The 18,750-nt window shown below is 40.2% G+C and overlaps 1 protein-coding gene across 5 annotated transcripts in view; it reads left to right on the top strand.

The window, feature by feature from the left end:
• The window catches only part of Nsd2 (nuclear receptor binding SET domain protein 2), a 74,549-nt gene that overhangs the window by 12,136 nt on the left and 43,663 nt on the right, over positions 1 to 18,750 (top strand). For all 5 annotated transcript variants that reach the window (XM_060365500.1, XM_060365498.1, XM_021651544.2 and 2 more), the window contains 4 exons: positions 5,149 to 5,774; positions 8,088 to 8,250; positions 17,201 to 17,367; positions 17,904 to 18,383. In XM_060365500.1, coding sequence (XP_060221483.1) covers positions 5,178 to 5,774; positions 8,088 to 8,250; positions 17,201 to 17,367; positions 17,904 to 18,383 — 1,407 coding nt within the window. In that variant the 5' untranslated portion in view covers positions 5,149 to 5,177. The remainder of the gene's footprint in view (positions 1 to 5,148; positions 5,775 to 8,087; positions 8,251 to 17,200; positions 17,368 to 17,903; positions 18,384 to 18,750) is intronic.

Here is an 18,750-nt window from a genome sequence, read left to right as displayed (position 1 = left end):
GTAAGCCAGATATGGTGCACACTGTCTGTAATCCTTGCACTTGGCAGGAGGACCCCTATGAGTTTGAGCCAGTCTGGTCTACATGTTGAATTCTGAGACAGTCAGGGACTACATAAGAGACATGTCTCAAACAAACAAAAAAACTGCATGCCCCACAGAAGCCAAAAGAAGATGTCAGATCCCTGAGAACTGGTGTTGATAATTGTGAGACTCTTTGTGGATCTTGGGACTAGAACCCTGGTCCTCTAAAAGAGTAACAAGTAGCCTAACCACTGATCTATCTCTTCAGCTCCGCCTCTCACTTCTTAAAACCTTTCTTCAGTCTTTGTATTTAAGTATATGAGTGTTTTGTTTTTTGTTGTTTTTTTTTTCCTTCTCCTGTGTGCCTGGTGCCCACTGAGGCCTGAAGAGGCTGTTGGATCCAAGTGATTGTGAGCCATCATGTGGGTGGGTATTTGGAACTGAACCCAGGTACTATCGAAGATTAGAAAGTTGGAGGTCCTGTTGGAGGACCTTCCATTTGGGTGGCTTATACACTCTCTGTAACTATAGCTTCAGGGGATCCAGTGCCCTTTTCTGTACTCCACAGGCACCTGCATTCACATATGCACAGACTTGCCCGCCCACCCACACGTAATTAAAAACAAAAGTAAATCTTCAAATATAAAAATTGTTTTAGGATTGCAAACTCTTTTCACCTTTGCAGATTGATCTTTATTTCTGGGCTTATGAAGGGGCTATGTGTAAGGCTCACTTCATCTGCACATTTGGTACATTCAGCTTCATGTTTGCATGATAATTTATCTGGGCATAAAGTTCTAGTGAAGAAGTTACTTTCCTTCACATGTTGGTCACAGGACAATTTTTGTAGAGTCTCCCTTCTACCTTTATGTGTGTTCCAGGGATTGAATTCAGGTAGGCATGCTTGTTGTTGACTGTTAATCACTTTGATCTGCTGAGTCTCAGTCTCCGGCAATTCTTTTTTTCTTCTTTTAAAATTGATCTTAAGAGATCTGTAGAACATAGGGTCTTGGAAATGCTAGGTAAGAGTTAACTCATGGAGCCATCCTAAGTTACTAATTCCATCCTAAGGTACTCTTTTGGGTTCTTAGTAATAAAGATGTTCTTAATTTTTGTGTTCTGAACTTTCAAATGTTGATCTGGAGGCCTGTTTTATTTATCTTTCTCTGAGCATAAGAAGCTCATAATCTGAATTAAGGTGTCCTTTATTGGCCATCCCTTTGAAAATTGCCTTTCTACTACTATTCTTCCCTGGCTTTCTAGAATTCTCTTTAAGATATAAGCTTCTTGAAAGCAGTCTTTGTTTATTTCTGATGGGATGTTATGTATGGGGTAACATATATGATAGAATTTAGCATTTTGACTATTGAAAAGTGTGCATAGGGACTTGTGGGTACAGCTCAGTTGTAGAACATTATTTACCTAATATGTATGAGGTCCTGACTTCAAGGTAAAAAAACAAGAAACAACCAGATTTTTAAAATTCCAGGTGAGATTTCTGTGAGTTCATAGTCAGCTTGGCCTACATAGTTAATTGAAGGCCAGGGCTATATAGGAAGATCCTGTCTCAGGAAAAAAAAAATTTTTTTTCTTTGGGAATAAGCATATTTATGTTTTTAATTTTAATAAGTTATTTGTCAGAATCTCACTATGTAGCCCTGGCTGGATCTTACTGTGTAGACAAGGCTGTCATAGAAGTTATATAAATCTGCCTGTTTCTACCTCCAAAGTGTCAGGATCAGGATTAAAGGCCTGTACCATTATGTCTGACTCTCAACTTGAACTCAAAATAAAAAATTGATTGTACCTGTTTCTGTACTATGATCAGAGGACAACTTTGTGAAATGCTTTTACTGGCTGAGCTATTTCTCTAGCTCACCACCACTTCCTTTAAAGCATTTCTTCCATGCCTGCTGCTAACAACTTTTAGTTTGTATTTCTCAAGGTATTTGACCATTTTTCTTGAAGGCTATTTTTTTCAATATGTGAAATTGACAGCCTTTCAATAACTGTACATTGGCTCTGGTTGGCCTTCCTTTCCTTTCCTTTCCTTTCCTTTTTCCTTTTTCCTTTTTGAGGCAGGATTTCACTATATAGCCTTGGCTGTCCTGGAACTTACTCTGTAGACCAGGCTGGCCTCAGACTCACCGAGGTCCACTTGCCTCTGGCTCTTGAGTGCTGGGATTAAAGATGTGTGCCACCACTGCCAGATTCTCTCTCTCTCTCTTTTGGGAGGAGATGGTGGTACTATCCTTAACCCCAGCACTTAGGAGGCAGGTGGATCTCTGTGAGTTCAAGGCCAGCCTGGTCTACAGAGTGAATTCCTGGATAGCAGGAATACAAAGAAACCATGTCTCAAAACAGATGTATATAGGTGTTTTGTCTGAGTATATGTCTATGTAACCTTTGCGTGTATGTTACCCAAGAAGCCCAGTAGAGGATATCAGATCCCCTGAGATTGTAATAACAGAAGATTGTGAGCCTCCATGTGGGTTCTGGGAATTGAATTCTAGGTCCTCTGGAAGAATAGTCATTGTGCTTAACCTCTGAGCTATCTCTCTAGTCCCTGGTCTTGGTTTCTGGTTAAGTCACTATCTGTATTACTGTTCTATATTTAAATGGATATTTTAAAGTTTTGTTGCTGTAGATTGAATCTAGAGCATTGTACATGCTAGACAGACACTCCACTAGTGAGATACATACTCCAGCCCATGATTTATCTATTTATTATTGTTTTTTAAAGATTTATTTTTACTATGTGTATATTTCTCTTTATGGGTATATGCATGTGAATGCAGGCTCCCCTGGAAGCTGGCGACATAAGATCTTCCCACATCAGTTCTCTCTGGAGCTGGAATTACAAATTGTGAGCTGCCAGTGGGTGTGTTAGGAACTGAGTTTGGGTCCTCTGGAAGAGCAGTACACACTCTTTTGAAAAAGATTGTTTTATGTGTATGCATGTTTTGTCTGTGTCTATGTTTATGGACTACATGTGTGCTTGGTGTCCACAGATATCAGAAGAGAGGGTGTTGTATCCCTAGGGACAAGAGTTCTGGGTGGTTGTGAACCAGTGTGTGGGTGCTGGGAATTGAACCTGGGTCATCTAGAAGAAAAGCCAGTTCTCTTTAATAGCTGAGCCATCATCTCTCCAGGTCCCAGTAAATATCCATAACTACTGAACTGTCTCTCCAGCCTAAGCTCTTAATTTTTGAAATATACTCCCTGTAACTCAGGATGACCTTGAGCTTACAACGTAGCCTGGACTTAATTGACTCCGTTGAGTGACATTTATTTGTTTATATATTTATTTATTTGATTTTTTTTTCCTGTTTTTCATCAGTTTGAACTATGTACTTTGGTATGAGTTTCTTGTATTTTCATCATGCTTGGGATTTGCTAAGCTATAACTATTAGTTTGTCTCACTAAATTGGGGACCATTTTCAAGTATTTTTCTGACTCATTCTCTTTATTTTCAGTGTGGGAGTACAGACTTTATTTTGTTCCACAGCATGGTGAAACAGTATTCTGCCTTCTAATTTTTTTCCGGTTTTAAAGTGTAGATATTTTTCATCTAGTTTTAAGTTTTTTGACTATTCCATTTTCTCAAATGTGCTTTTGAAAAGTTTGTTTTGAGAGAGGGTCTCTCTTTGTAGTTGAGGCTGATCTTGAAACTCTGTAGACCATGGGGCTGGAAAATTGCTCAGTGGTTAAGGGTTAGCGTTGATTTTTCTAGAAGACTGAGCTTGAGTTCAAGCAACCGTTTCGGGTATCTATGAGTTGAACACACGTAGACATACACATGAATAAAAATAAATAAAGGATAGGAATCTCTTGACCAGGCTGGCCTTGAATTCAGAAAGATCCTCTGCCTCTGCCTGTTGAGTGCTAGGACTAAAGCTGTGCACCACCACATCTAGCTTCCATTAAGACAGTCTGTTGAGGGGTTGGAGAGCTTGCTCGGTGGTTAAGAACACTTGCTCCTCATGTAGAGGACTTAGGTTTCATTTCCAGCACCCACATGGTGCCTCACAACAGTCTTTTAATTCCAGTTCCGTGGGGCCCAGGGACCTCTTCTGACCCTTGTGGGCACTAGACACTAAGCACTCTGTGGCGCACAGACGCATCCGCAGGCAAGACACTGGTGCGCAGTGTTGTTGCTGTTGTTTTCTTGTTTCTTTTTTGGTTGTTTGAGACAGGGTTTCTCTGTGTAGTCCTAAATGTCTTGGAACTCACTCTGTAGACCAGGCTGGCCCCAAACTCACAGAGATCCACCTGCCTCTGCCTCCCTAGTGCTGGGATTAATGGTGTGCACCACCACACCCAGCCAGCTATAAATTTTCTACTCTTTCCTTCATCCTTTTTACCTTTCTCAGTAATTGGGATTGAACCCAAGGCTTGGTGCATAATGGGCAATCACCCTACTACTTGAGCACATCCCTAGCTCTCTACTTTTCGAGACAGTTTTATTAAGTTATAAGTTAGCTAGGCAGGTTTTCAGTTTACTCAGTAGCTCATAAAGGCCTCAAACAGGTGATCTTCCTAACCTCCTCTAGTGTGGCACCATAAAGTCTTTTTAGTAGTATCTGCTTCTTTGTTGCCATTTTTAATTATTTTAATTTAAAAAATGTGTATGAGTATTTTGCCTCTGTATTTGTGCACCACAAGTGTGCCTGGTGCCTGTGGAGGCTAGAAGGGAGTGTGAAATTCTTGGAGTTGCAGGTGGTTGTGAGCCACCATGTAGTTTCTGAAAACTGAAACTGGGTCCTCTGCAAGAGTAGTAAATGCTCTTCACTGCTGAGCCAGTGCTTTAGCCCACAAGTTAAATTCTTAAGTTAGGCGTCCTGCCGTACTGGTTGGTGGTGGCAGTGGTATACCTGGATTTTATTCTCCCATATGATTTTACATACCATACGATTCCATGTCTTTTCAGTTGCATTTTGTGATATTAAAATTGCCTTCTACAGCCCAAATTATATAAACCATCATAAATTGCCTCAAAAGACAAATCAGAATAAAACCCAACTACGACAAAGATATAGAGATGTTGGCATACTTATCCTAGGTTTAAAATGTAATATGTTGCTTTTTTTTTTTTTACTTTTTTTTTTTTTTTTTAAATGTTGTAGTGTTCTAAGAACCAAAGCATCTAGGCTGGATGGAATTTAGCATCAGAAAAAGTCCTCTTTCTGTTCAAAAAGTTGTAAAGTGCATGAAGATGAAGCAGGCACCAGAAATCCTTGGCAGTGCAAATGGAAAGACTCAGAACTGTGAAGTGAATCACGAATGTTCTGTATTCATCAGCAAAGCTCAACTTTCTAACAGCCTACAGGAAGGGGTCATGCAGAAATTTAATGGCCATGATGCACTCCCCTTTCTTCCAGCAGAGAAGTTGAAAGATCTTACTTCCCGTGTGTTTAACGGAGAACCTGGTGCTCATGATGCTAAATTGTGTTTTGAGTCCCAGGAAGTGAAAGGAATTGGGACACCACCCAATACAACCCCTATCAAAAATGGCTCTCCAGAAATTAAACTGAAAATCACCAAAACATACATGAATGGGAAACCGCTTTTTGAATCTTCAATTTGTGGTGACAGTGCTGCTGATGTGTCTCAGTCAGAAGAAAATGGACAAAAATTGGATAATAAGACTAGGAGGAACAGGAAGAGGAGCATAAAATATGACTCTTTACTGGAGCAGGGCCTTGTGGAAGCAGCTTTAGTGTCCAAGATCGCAAGTCCTGCAGAAAAAAAGGTATTTGTGAAGGATTCTGTTGGGTTATGTGACAATGAATGGTGAGCATGAGATCCATGTGGAATACCTTAACATGTATGATGTCAGGTAGAGGGATGGGAAACCACCATTTGCTGCGATTTGCTGCCGTCTTGCCTTGGCCCTGTGCAGGTGATGCTGATGGAGGCTTGGCTCCTGGTTGGTTGTCGGCCTTCCAGATGTCTGGACATTGCCTTCTTTAGGTACCACTGTTGTGCACTTGAGATCCTAGTGCAGTAGGATAAAAACCCAGACGTGGTTGTCCACATCTTTAATTCCAGCACTCAAAAGACAGAGAGGTAGGTGGATTTCTGAGTTCAAGGTCAGCCTATTAAAACCCTGTCTGGAAAAAAAAAAACAAAAAAACAAAAGAAAGCCAAAAAAGCAAAGTAAGAACAACAATTTTTGAATTGAAGTCTGTCAGTTTTCATGACCTTGTAAGGTCTGTTGTTTTTATGGGTCCATCTCTCAGGTGTTTTTAGGCTGACTGGTCAGGGGAGATGCATTAAACTTAAGTCTGTGCCATCTAGTGAATGATGGAGCAGAGCTGTGCTCTGCAGAGGTGCTGCTGTAATCTTTTGTGCATATGCCACTGTCTGCTCAGTGGTTTTTCTGAAGTAGTACTTCAGCAGCTGGCTGCCTCCTTGACAACTGAAGTGTCACACACCTTCTGATTTTTAGTGCAGAGCTCAGCATTTTGTTTATAAGCAGGCATGTGCTGATTTCATCCAGCAAAGACTGAGGAGGAAAAGCTCTGACTTCAGGTCGAAGAACATGGGGTTCTTACTCTGTTAGATGGTTTATGTCACTAGTGTCATAAAAGTGACCTGCAGAATGGTCCTGACAGTTGAGTGAGTATAAATCATATAAACAGCTAAGTGACCTTGGCCTTGATAGAAAGAAATGAAGCAGATCCCTGCTCATTCAGTCTGTTGACCTGGAGGGTACCAGGTGTTTGTTAACCTTCTGTTACACCCAGTGGTACACCCACTGAGAAAACTTGGGACAGGAAAGTTGAAACTCATAAGAATTGTGGGCATCATGAAAGTTGGAATATTTAGTTAAAAATTGTAGTTGTGAAATTTTGTTTAGAATTACCACAGATAGAGAACAGTTGAAGTTTCCTTGAAATCCTTAAAACCACAGAGTGCTTTGAGGTTTTAAAAGCAATGTTTTTGAGGATCTGTTCCATTCTTGCTAACGTAATTCCAAAGGCAAATCTTTGTTTTTCCCTTTTTTTGGGTGTGGGGTGGGGCAGGGCAGGGCATGGTTTCTCTATGTAGCCCTGACCTGGAACTCACAGATATCTGCCTGTCTCTGCTTCTTAAGCGCTGGGGTTTGGGATTAAAGGTATGCACCACCATGCTCATCCCATAGGTAAATCTTTTGAAGACCAATATAATAACCTGGGCTGATGTAGAGGTTTTTAGACATGCCTATAGTGTAGTGAACCTTAAGACTTTCACAGTTTTTTGAAGGGGCCTATGTGTATTGTCACAGACTAGCCTTTTCTTCCTAGTCCTGCCACTTGAGTCCCCTCTACTATACAGTGAGGTAATATTGAGATGCTGTGCAATTATTTGAGCTAACATCTCCTGAAAGTATAATATGAATCTCCGGTAGCCTTCACTGCCATACTTACAAATCTGTAACAGCCAATGAGATTTGTGGGTAATTATGCAACAGGAGCAAGACTTACAGTGGCTTGGGGAAGAATTGTCCTGAGAGAGGGTGTTCAATTTGCCCCTGTTCCAGAGATGGAGAAACTGAACTTCATAGAGCTTTGAGTACTCAGAAAGCATGCTCACACATGCGTGCAAAATGCTTATCTCTGCACTAGTGGTGTGGCTAGGATCCCTGTTTCAGCACAGACTGTTGATATGTTGATTGGGGCATCTATTCTCAAAGACTAACTATCAGATATGTATGTGGCCAGGGCAGGGAGCAATATGTTTGAAGGTTTTGTGAATAAAGCACCAGCTTTACTGTAGTATTGAGAACTCACTGTATCTCAGGCCATATGATAATGCTGTAGGTGAGAAAAGCAGCTGTGAGAAGTGATTGATACTGGAGATGAATATGTGAAATATGTTAAGGGAAGCATTCTCTGAAGATCGGGCCTTAAAAGCGTTGAAAACACGTGCTCTTCCAACAAGTCACATCCCCAGTCTTCCACACTATGTGTTTTGGACCTTTAATTAACTTCTGATTAATACTTGTTCTTTTATAGATAAAAGGCTGAATTTAAGGGTAATTATTGAATATTAATGTTTGTCTTTTGGTGTTCACTTTCAGATTCCAGTTAAAAAGGAGTCCTGTCCAAATCCTGGCCGAGACAGAGACCTCTTACTGAAATACAACGTTGGTGACTTGGTATGGTCCAAAGTGTCGGGTTACCCTTGGTGGCCTTGCATGGTTTCTGCTGATCCACTTCTTCACAGCCATACCAAACTTAAAGGTACTAAATTTTGACTCTTTTTCCATCTTCCTGTTCTGTACCAAACCTTTCTAATTTGTATGTTTCTTTCCAATGATTTGCTAAGTGGCCTTACTAGCTACTTTTGTAGCTTTGCCCAAGGTGGGTGATTGGGTGAGATATGATATATTCATTTCCTAAATTTAGGCTTCATCAGATTGAACTGGTACTAACAGGGAATCAAGTGTTTAAGAAAATTTATTTTAGAGTTAATTTATTTTAGTGTTTTGTCTGCGTATGTGTGTGTGTATATGAACCACATAGTTACCTGGAGCCATGGAGTTTAGAAGAAGCCATTGGCTCTTTTGAAACTGGATTTATGGAATGTTGTGAGCTACTGTATGAGTGATAACAACTGAACCTGGGTCCTCTGTAAGAACAAGTGGCTTTAAACCACTGAGCCATCTCTCTCTAGCTGGGGAAACACTCTTTACATTGTATTTAGCTCCAAGTTTTATGATAAAAATTATTATAGTAATTGTTTATTTGTAGATTAATATTTTTATAATACACTAAGTTAGAAATATAAAAATTTTCATCTATGTTAAAGGTGGTAGCACACACCTTTAATTCCAGTGCTTAGGAGGCAGAGGCAGGTGTGTCTGTTGAATTTGAGGCCAGCTGGTCTACAGAGTAAGTTCCAGGACGGCCTGGGCACAGAGAAACCTTGTCTCAAAAAAAAAAAAAAAGTTCTATTTCATTAGGCTTAGGAAGGGGGGGAGAATGCTAAAAATTCTAATCTTTGACTTAGAAAACTTATAAATTGGCTCATGAAACAGCAAAAGAACATTTAAAATGTAGTGTTACTGATAACAGAGCAAATACTTTAAAATAATTTAGCTCATAGTATGTTAATTACATAAGAAACACTTATAGAATGTAGTTTAGAAGGAAAAGTAACAAAGGATCATGTAGTTTGAATTTTTTTTTTTTTTAGCCTTGTTAGATGTGGCTCAGGCTGGCCTTGTAAAACTCATGATCTTTCTGCTTCATCCTCTAGTGTTGGGATGTGTGGTACTATTCTTGGCTTTCAAAAGTTCTAGAGTAAAGTTTGAATTTGATTTGAAGAAGTTAAGGTGTGTTACATGGAGTTTGGCTAGACAAGTGTATGCTTTTGACCTGTGTGCCCCTCAGAAATGTGGACAACCATAGCTGTGACTGTCCAAGGTTGATATTCTGTCCCTGTTGCTGACCAGTCAGTCTTGTGTGGTCTTTTGTGGTATACCCAAGCATGCACCTCCTGGCTTTGACTATTGTCTTGAGGTCTGACAGGAGTGGGACCTGCTTCCATTTGGGTCTGAATCATTGTGTTGTCACTTGCATGTCACATAGGTTTACTGGCTAGCTGTGGGCAGGTAGTTGCAGGAAATGACATAGGGCTATATCTCCTAGCAAGTTTGTACTGGAAGGGATGTGCTCAAGGTAAGGAGAACCTGAGCCTTGCTGTGTCTTGCCATCCCTTCTCTCCTAAGGGTGTAGGGTTTTGTTGTGGTGATGAGAGTCAGTTATAGTCTATGGGGCGGGTAGCAGGAGAGGATCCTGTGGTTTGGTTTTGTCTTTGTCTCCTCAGAGAACTTTTTTGGTTTTTCAAGACAGGATTTCTCTGAGTATCCTTGGTTGTCCTGGACTCACTTTGTAGACCAGGCTGGCCTTGAACACACAGAGATCTGCCTGCCTCTGCCTCCCAGAGTGCTGGGATTACAGGTGTGTGCCACGTGCCTTTTGATATTATAACTTTTTCCAGAATGAGGAAAGTCCTTCCCAAGGGAAGGATTTCATGGTATCCAGATCAGGAATATGTATCCTTTTGAGGAAGCATGAATCCTCCTTGTGTCATATAGTCATGTTGCAGCCATGTGTGGGGTTTGTCTGAGGAGCTGCCATTTCCTTTTCGGCCGTTCAAAAGAGTAAATCTTTGTAGACTATAGTATCTGGAATTTTTAGCCTGTTCATGTAGAATGGTGTTTAAATTTTTTACCAAGAGATAGCAAGATGGCTCAGTGGATAAAGGTACTTGCTACTAATCCTGCTGACCTGAGTTTGATGTCTGATGGGGAAAAAAAGTCCATATTACGACATATACATGCATGTGCACAAATATAACACAGAATAAATATGTAAATTTTTTTCTCCTGAGGTAGTAGTATATTTACTATCTTCTATTTATATTTTTTTTTTTGTCAGCTTCTACTTTACCTAGTTTGGGGCTTTGGTGCCCAACCAAGGTCTAAATCATAACCTTATGCATACTAATGCCTATCATTTGTCCCTTGGAGCTCTGTGGTCTCTTATCCATGTGACTTTCTTTATGCTTTATTCTTATTTTCGTAAATTCCTGGCCTTGCTTACATTTAAGGCTTTTCTTTTTTCCCCAGAGTTAGCTCTGAAGTAGTCTTGTAGTATCTACTCTGTATGGATAAACAGCTGCTGTCGTCTCAGTAGGGTCCATAGAATCTGGAGAGTCTGGACAAATCTCTCTAGCTCAGAGGGACAGGGGTCACACTGTAGACTGTCTTGATGAGTGGTGATGAGCGAACAAAGGAGCAGAGTATACAACTGGACTTTAGGGTGTTTAGAGAGGACCAGGCTCTCCTAGGTACACAAAGGGGTAGGGTCAGTGATAAGCATTTTCACTCAGACTGTGATCCATGAACTTTAGGTTTCCATAATAAGAATAGATTGGTAATCAATGACGTTGGAAAATTGGCTAGTTATGTGATAAGATAGAACATTGAGGATTGGTGAGGTGGCTTAGCAGGTAAAAGTGCTTGCCCAGTAATCTTGACATCTGAGGTTGATTCCTGGAACCCCATGGTAGAAGAGCATTATTGTCCTGAAAACTTTAGGACTTTGTTGTCTGTTTGACCTTCACCATCACACTTGTATGTCACACACACACACACAGATAATAAAAATAAAAATATTTGGAATAGAACATCAACTCTTTTGGTTTTTCAAGACATAGTTTCTCTGCATAGTCTTGGCTTTCCTGGACTTGTTTGTAGACCAGGCTGCCCTTGAAATCAGAGAGATCCACTTACCACTGCCTCCTCAAGAGATACTTACTTCTTAAACCAAAATAAAAATTTTTTAATTAAAGATTTACTTTTATTTGTTTGGCTGTGGTGTGTGTGTGTGTGTGTGTGTGTGTGTGTGTGTGTGTGTGTTTTGAGATTGGGTTTCACTGTATAGCCCTGGCTGTTCTGGAACTCTTGTCTAAACCAGGCTGGCCTCAAGCTCCAGAGAGCTTGGCCTCTGCCTCCCAAGCGCTGAGATTAAAGGTGTGCACTGCTGTAGCGCCACCACCACTTGGCTACTTTAATTATGAGTATGTGGGCTCTCTCTCTCTTGCTCTGTGCACATGTGTGTTTATATCTCTGGGAATATGTGCCAGAGGCCAGGGATCCTCTTACAGGCATTGTAAGCCACTATGTGGGTCCTAGAATTGAATTTGGGCCCTCTGGAAGAACAGCAAGCACTATTAAATGCCGAGCGAGCTTTTCAGCTTCCAGATAAAATTCTTATAGTTGAAAGATGCTCATAAAAAGTAAAAGTGTTGGACATGTGATAGTGCACACCTTTAATCCCAGTGCTAGGGAGTAGACACAGGCAAATCTCTTGAGTTCAAGGCCAAGCTGGTCTTTAGAGTGAGTTCCAGAACAGACAGGGACATAGAAAGACTACCTCAAAAAAAGAAAATTAGGTTATGTTGGCAATTTAAGAATTATTCATGTATTTTATGAATATGAGTGTTTTGTCTTTATACACATCAGAAGAGGGATTCAGATCTTATTACGATTGTTGTGAACCACCTTGTCGTTGCTGGGAACTGAACTCAGGATCTCTGGAAGACCACTCAAGTGCTCTTAACCCCTGAGTCGTTATTCTAGACTCTTGCTGGCAAACTTAGGTAGGAAAGAACTTTAGAAATACTATACTCAAAGCAAGTGTGGTCATTTATGCCTGTAATCCCAGCACTGAGGAGGTGCTATATAAAAAAGGATTGTAAACTGAGGCCTAAGCTACATTGTGAACTACTCCTGTCTAAAAGAAAAGAAAGTACCTGGGTATGGTGGCACACACCTTTAGTTCCAGCATGGAGAAGGCAGGAATAATTGGATCTCTGTAAGCTTGAGGCCAGCCTGGTCTCCACTGGAAGTTTCAGGCTGGCCAGGGCTACATAGTGAGACCTTGTCTCAAGCAAAAAGTAGGAGCTCAAGAGATGGCTCAGCAGTTATGAGCATGGGTTGCTCTTTCAGAGATCTTCAGTAAAGTTCTTGTCATCCACTCACGGCTAACTGTATATAACTGTCTGTATAACTCTATACAGTCTTAACTATAGTCTTAACGGATCCAGTGTTGTCTTCTGGTATGAGTACGTGCAGAGAAAGCACCCATACACATAAAATACATAAACAAATTTTTAAAAGTAACATTTTACAAACCTTGGGCCAAGCTATAGTAATCTGTTTTATCAGCTGATATATCAGGATTATCTTTTTTTCTGTCATTAACTGTTTTTATTTCTTTAGTTAGTTTTTTTTTTAATTTTTTTTTTTTTTCGAGACAGGGTTTCTCTGTGTAGCCCTGGTTGTCCTGGACTCACTCTGTAGACCAGGCTGGCCTTGACTCATAGAGATCCATTTGCCTCTGCCTCCTTGAGTGCTCAAGTTACAGGCGTGCACCACTGTGCTGGGCTCTGTTTTTTTTTTTTTAAGATAAGGTTTCTTTATGTAGCCCTGACTGGCCTGGGTCAACCTCTGTCAACCAGACTGACCTCAAACTTTGAAGATGCACCTGAATCTGCCTCCTGAGTACTGAGATGGTGTTTGCCATCATACTTTGCAAGGCATTAAATTTCTTCTATCCTTAAAAATAAGCAACACTAAGTTATGTGTGTCTGTCTCTGTGTATGTATATGCATGTGAGCGCAAGTTCCCATGGAGACAAGAGGCATCAGATTCCCCTGAGCTGGAGTTACAGGTGGCTGTGAGCCACAAGATATGGGTGCAAGGAACAGAACTTGGGTCCTTTGGAAGAGGAGCAAATTGAGCTGTTGAGCCATCTCTCCAGCCTGATAGTAATTATTTTTAAACATCATTTAAATTAATTCAAAGCTTTTAATTCCAGCACTCAGGAGGCAGAGGCAGGCACATCTCTGAGTTTAAGGCCAGCCTGGTCTATAGAGGTAGTTCCAGGACAGCCAAGGTTGCATAGAGGAAACCCTGCCTCAACAAACAACAACAAATTAATATTAATTCATCACGTATACTATAAAATGTTTTCTTTATTATGAAACTATGACACATCTGTTAATTTTCATTACTAAAATTAAAGTATTGACATAAACTAAAAACTGCTTATTTTATTATTTTAACAAGATTTTTATCAGCTTAAAGTAATTATACACAATGGGCTTCATTATGACATTTTCATAACACATGTATATATTTTGTTAATTTCACATCCATTACTCTCTTTTTGTCTCTCTTACCCACTTCTTCCCAGCTACTCCTCCTACTTTGATGTTTCTCTTTTCTTTCTTGAGGAAAGCAAGACAAATTAGTTTAATTAGCAATACTTAATAAGAGGATGAGTAGAGGGTTAATTACCTTTACCCATAGCAGAGACATCTTAACAGTAGCTGTATCACTGTTCTTAAATCTTCAAGGCATTTTCTTTTCTTTTTCTTTTTTTCCAAAGATACACACACACACACACACACACACACACACACGCACTGTTCCACCTGCACACATGCCCGATTTATTTATTTGTTTATTATTTGCTTATTAATTATGTATGTACTGTTCTGCCTGCACATCAAAAGAGGACACCAGATGTTGTGAGCTGCCATGTGGGTGCTGGGAATTGAAGTCAGGCCCTCTGGAAGAGCAGCCAGTGCTCTTAACCTCTGAGCCATCTCTCCAGCCCTTTCCTTGTTTTTTTGAGACAGGGTTTCTCTGTGTAGCCCTGTCTATCTTGGATAGTGCTTTGTAGACCAGGCTGGCCTTGAACTCACAGAAATACTTCCTGTCTCTGCCTCCCAAGTTCTGGGACCAAAGGTGTGTGTTACCATACCCTGACTCTTCAAGGCATTTTCAACCTTGCATATTTCTAAACAAATCAAATTGTACTGAGTGATAAATATTTGCCTAGTATGCCCTGGATTTGATCCCTAGCACCATAAAACCAAGCGTGTATGTATGTGTATATGTTTGTGAGTGTATGTATCCACAGAAAAATGAAAAGGTACTTGGGCATGGTGGCACACTTCTTTAATCTCAGCACTAGGAGGCAGGGACAGATGGATCTCTAGGAGTTCAAGGCCTGCCAGGTCTACACAATGAGACCTTTGTCTCAAAAAGAAAAAAGAAAAACAACAACAACAACAACAAAAATTAAAAAGTAGTCTTTAAATTTTCGCTTCCACAGCCGGGATACGAAAGTGAATAAATTATAATAATAAATATATATTTCATCTCCAATCCCAGTACTGTTTGGACAAAAAAAATTGACAACAGAAAGTTAACTCCTGCTTTTGCCTCCCAAACTGAGAGATAATTGAGACCGTAGGAGGATATTGGGTGTCTTGCTCTATTACTCTTCACTGTTTTACTTGGAGAAAGTCTCTCACTTAACCCGAAGCTAGGTTCCGAGTAAACCCCAGTGATCCTGTTATCCCTATCCCATCATAGCTTGGGGGATAGAGGTATGTTTTGTGTCCATACCTGACTTACTAAGATATGTCTTGTTTGTTTGTTTATTTTTGAGATAGTTTCTCATGTAGCTCTGGCTGGTAGAACTCACTGTGTAGATCAGATTTGGTCCCAAACTCCTCGCCTGTCTCTGCCTCCTAAATGCTGAGATTAGACGTATGCACTACCACTCTTGCCTGAGTAAATTTTTTTCTTGGTTCATCTTTCCAAAGGCTGTTGTCTAGGTATGTAATCTCTTTTATTGGTGTTGTAGCTTTCTTACATAGGAATAAATACTGCTCATATTAATATTTTTCCAGTAGATTTCTTATCTTAAGCCTTTTTGGTCTTCTTAAAGATTTATTTTTGCTTATTTGTGTGTCTTTGTGTGTACTCTCTCCTCTCTCTCTCTGTGTGTGTGTGTGTGTGCGTGTGTGTGCACGCGCGCGTTTCAATTGAAGTTGTGGGCATGTGTCAGCTACCAGATAAGGGTGCTGATAACTGAACTCGGGTCCTTTATAAGAGCAAGAAGTGTTCCCAACCACATAACCATTTTTCTAGTCACTATTACACCTTTAGAAATATACTCATTTTAACATTGTATGAATATTTGCCTATGTTTATGTATGTGTGTGTCTAGTGCTAAAGGAGGCTAGGAGAGGCACTACATCCCCTGAAACTAGAGTTATGGACAGTTATCAATTACTGTATTGAGTCTGGAGACTGATCACACCTGAGTCTTCTGCAAAAACAGCAAATGCTCTTAAGCACTGAGCCATATCTCTGGCCTTAAAAGATTTTTTAAAAATATATTTTATTTCTTTTTATTTTCTATATATGAGTGTTCGAATATGTTTGTGCATCATTTGTGTGGAGTGCTTGTGGAGGCCGGAAGAGGGCATCACATCCCTGGAAATGCAGTTACAGGTGGTTGTGAGCTGACATGTAGTTACTGGGAATCGAACCCAGACATACATGCAAGCAAAATACTTACATATATAAAATAACAAAAATAAAAATTAGCAGGTTGTGGTGGCACACTCTTAATCCCAGTACTCTCAAAGCAGAGGCAGGCAGATCTCTGAGTTCGTGGCCATCCTGGTCTTCAAAGTAGGTTCCAGGACAGCCAGAGCTACACAGGGAAATCCTATCTCTAGAAAAACAAATATAAAAATATTAGAATTAAATTTAAAAATTTGAAATTATTCTTTTCTTAGCAAATAGGCTCTTTCTCTGTTCAGGGTCTTTACTTTTGGTTTGTAAGCCCGAGAGCCTGTCTAGAACCTCTTCTGTATTTTAGAAGCTTCCAGGTCCTGGGTCCTTGTGTTGCCTTTGTGTGTTACCGTAGTATTTAGAGCCACTGTAGCCACAAACATAGAGCTTTTGGCACCTCGTCACCTTCCCTTTAAAGGATTGGACTCACCATGAGCCACTTTACTGGAGAGCCCCCTCCCCTTTTCTTAAAAAGATTTATTTATTTTATTATGTTTACGTACGTGTTCTGCCTGCATGCCAGAAGAAAGCACCAGATCTCATTATAGATAGTTGTGAGACACCATGTTTTTGCTGAGAACTGAACTCAGGACCTCTAGAAGAACAGCCAGTACTCTTAACCTCTGAGCCATCTCTCTAGCCCCACTGGAGGCATCTTTAAAAATGCAATGAAGAGGTTTTTCTTTTGAGTGCTTTAGCTATCCAGGAAGTCTCCTTTTATTTCCTTTAAAATAAGGGCTAAAGATCTCTTTTCCTCTTGTTCCTGAGATCTGCCCTTTTGACTAGCTTACCTGTGTCTTCCCTGTCCTTCAACCTTAGCAAAATCTGAAGTTTCGGTGGATAGTAGTCTCTTTGCTCATCCTTCTGGTTGCATTGATAGATGTTATTTCTTTCTGCAGCTAAGAGTGATGGCAAGGAGTATCTGAGGGGGTTTGGTGTGGTCTCAGTGACTCTTTGAGGTTGAATGCTCTTATTTAAACACTGTGCCCATGCTAGACAGAAAGGGACATCAGTCCCCTGGAAGTGGGTTGGACCAGGCCCTCAGTGAGTAGGGATGGGTTGAGTTCTGATAAGTGAATTTTCCTTTTGGACATGGAGTATGTTGAGGATAAAAAAGGGTAGAATTCATGTTAAGATTAATAAGCATAAACACCACCAAGTAAAATAATTTTAAAGCATTAGTAGATTTGCCCAGCTTCATCCCAATTTCTAATGTTCACATTTTTTATTTTTAAAATTAGGTCAGAAAAAAAGTGCACGGCAGTATCATGTACAATTCTTTGGTGATGCCCCAGAAAGGGCTTGGATATTTGAGAAGAGTCTTGTTGCTTTTGAAGGAGAAGAACAATTTGAAAAATTATGCCAAGAAAGTGCCAAGCAGGCACCCACGAAAGCTGAGAAAATCAAGGTGATAGATGTTTCTTTAGTGTGTTTTTAGAAATTTTAATTCTTAGTAAGTTTGTTTTGACCTTATAGTTGCTTTAAGTGATTTTTTTTTTTTTTTTTTAATGTTGGTCATTTGCTTCCCTACCTACCCTCCTTTAGACAGGGTCTGACTATGCAGTCCTGACCTGGAACTCTGTAGATTAGGCTGCCTGGAAATGCATAGAAGTCCACCTGGCTCTGCCTCCTTAGCCCTGGGATTAAAGATGTGAGCCAGTACGCCCAGCCTAAATTGTCATTTACATACGTTATTTTTATTTTACTCATTTGATGACTCACAGACATAATTTATTTCTGATTTATTTTCCTTTATAGATGAAGCTATTAGTTAAAAGTATTAGAGTTGATTTCTAGTTTAAAGAAACAATAGTCAGTTGAGTTATATCTAAAATTGTAGTTGGGTCTTTATAGATTTTTCTTATCTGATATAGCAAAAGTGCTTTTAATTGAGTCACCTTTATATTATGTAATAAAATTTCAAATGTTTTTTTTTTTTTTTAGTTGTTAAAACCTATTTCAGGGAGATTGAGAGCCCAGTGGGAAATGGGCATTGTCCAAGCCGAGGAAGCTGCTAGCATGTCAGTAGAGGAGCGGAAAGCCAAATTTACCTTCCTCTATGTGGGGGACCAGCTACACCTTAACCCTCAAGTGGCTAAGGAGGCTGGCATTGCTACAGAGCCTTTGGGAGAAATGGTGGACTCTTCAGGGCCCAGTGAAGAAGCTGCAGACCCTGGGTCTGTGAGAGAAGAGGATATTCCCATGAAGAGAAGGCGAAGAGCCAAAAGATGTAGTTCTGCAGAGAACCAAGAGGGTGACCCTGGCACGGAAAAGACTACTCTTCCAAAGATGGCAGAGGCTGAACCTAAGAGAGGAGTGGGATCTCCTCCTGGAAGGAAGAAGTCCACAGCTTCTGCTCCACGGAGCAGGAAGGGAGACTCAGCATCCCAGTTTTTAGTCTTCTGTCAAAAACACAGGGATGAGGTAAGTATTTTGGTGGATTTTGCTACAGGTTTTCCAAAATTGAGGATCATCCCTTTAGTGCAGAATCCTCTATTTCTTTCTACACTGCTTAACTCTATTTAGTTTTTAAATGTAACAGTTATTGTTGGAAACAGCCGTTAGCACTCTTGGTTGCCACCATGTCTTTTCAAAGTAGATAAAAAGTACCAGCAAAAGTGGGAAGTGGTAGGAAATGGCTTTCATTGGGCCTCCCTTTGCTGGAAGTTGGGCTACTCCTTGACATTCAGCTCTTGGTAAGCATTTTCTTTTAACAAGCTGTTGTGAAGTGTTCAGTATGGGACATACTCACTTATAAAGATGGTGCATTTGTTATCACCGAGTATGATGA

The sequence above is a fragment of the Meriones unguiculatus genome, chromosome 12 (genome assembly GCF_030254825.1).
Source record: "Meriones unguiculatus strain TT.TT164.6M chromosome 12, Bangor_MerUng_6.1, whole genome shotgun sequence".
Classification (NCBI taxonomy): Eukaryota; Metazoa; Chordata; class Mammalia; order Rodentia; family Muridae; genus Meriones; species Meriones unguiculatus.
This window is presented reverse-complemented; position numbering and strand designations above follow the sequence as displayed.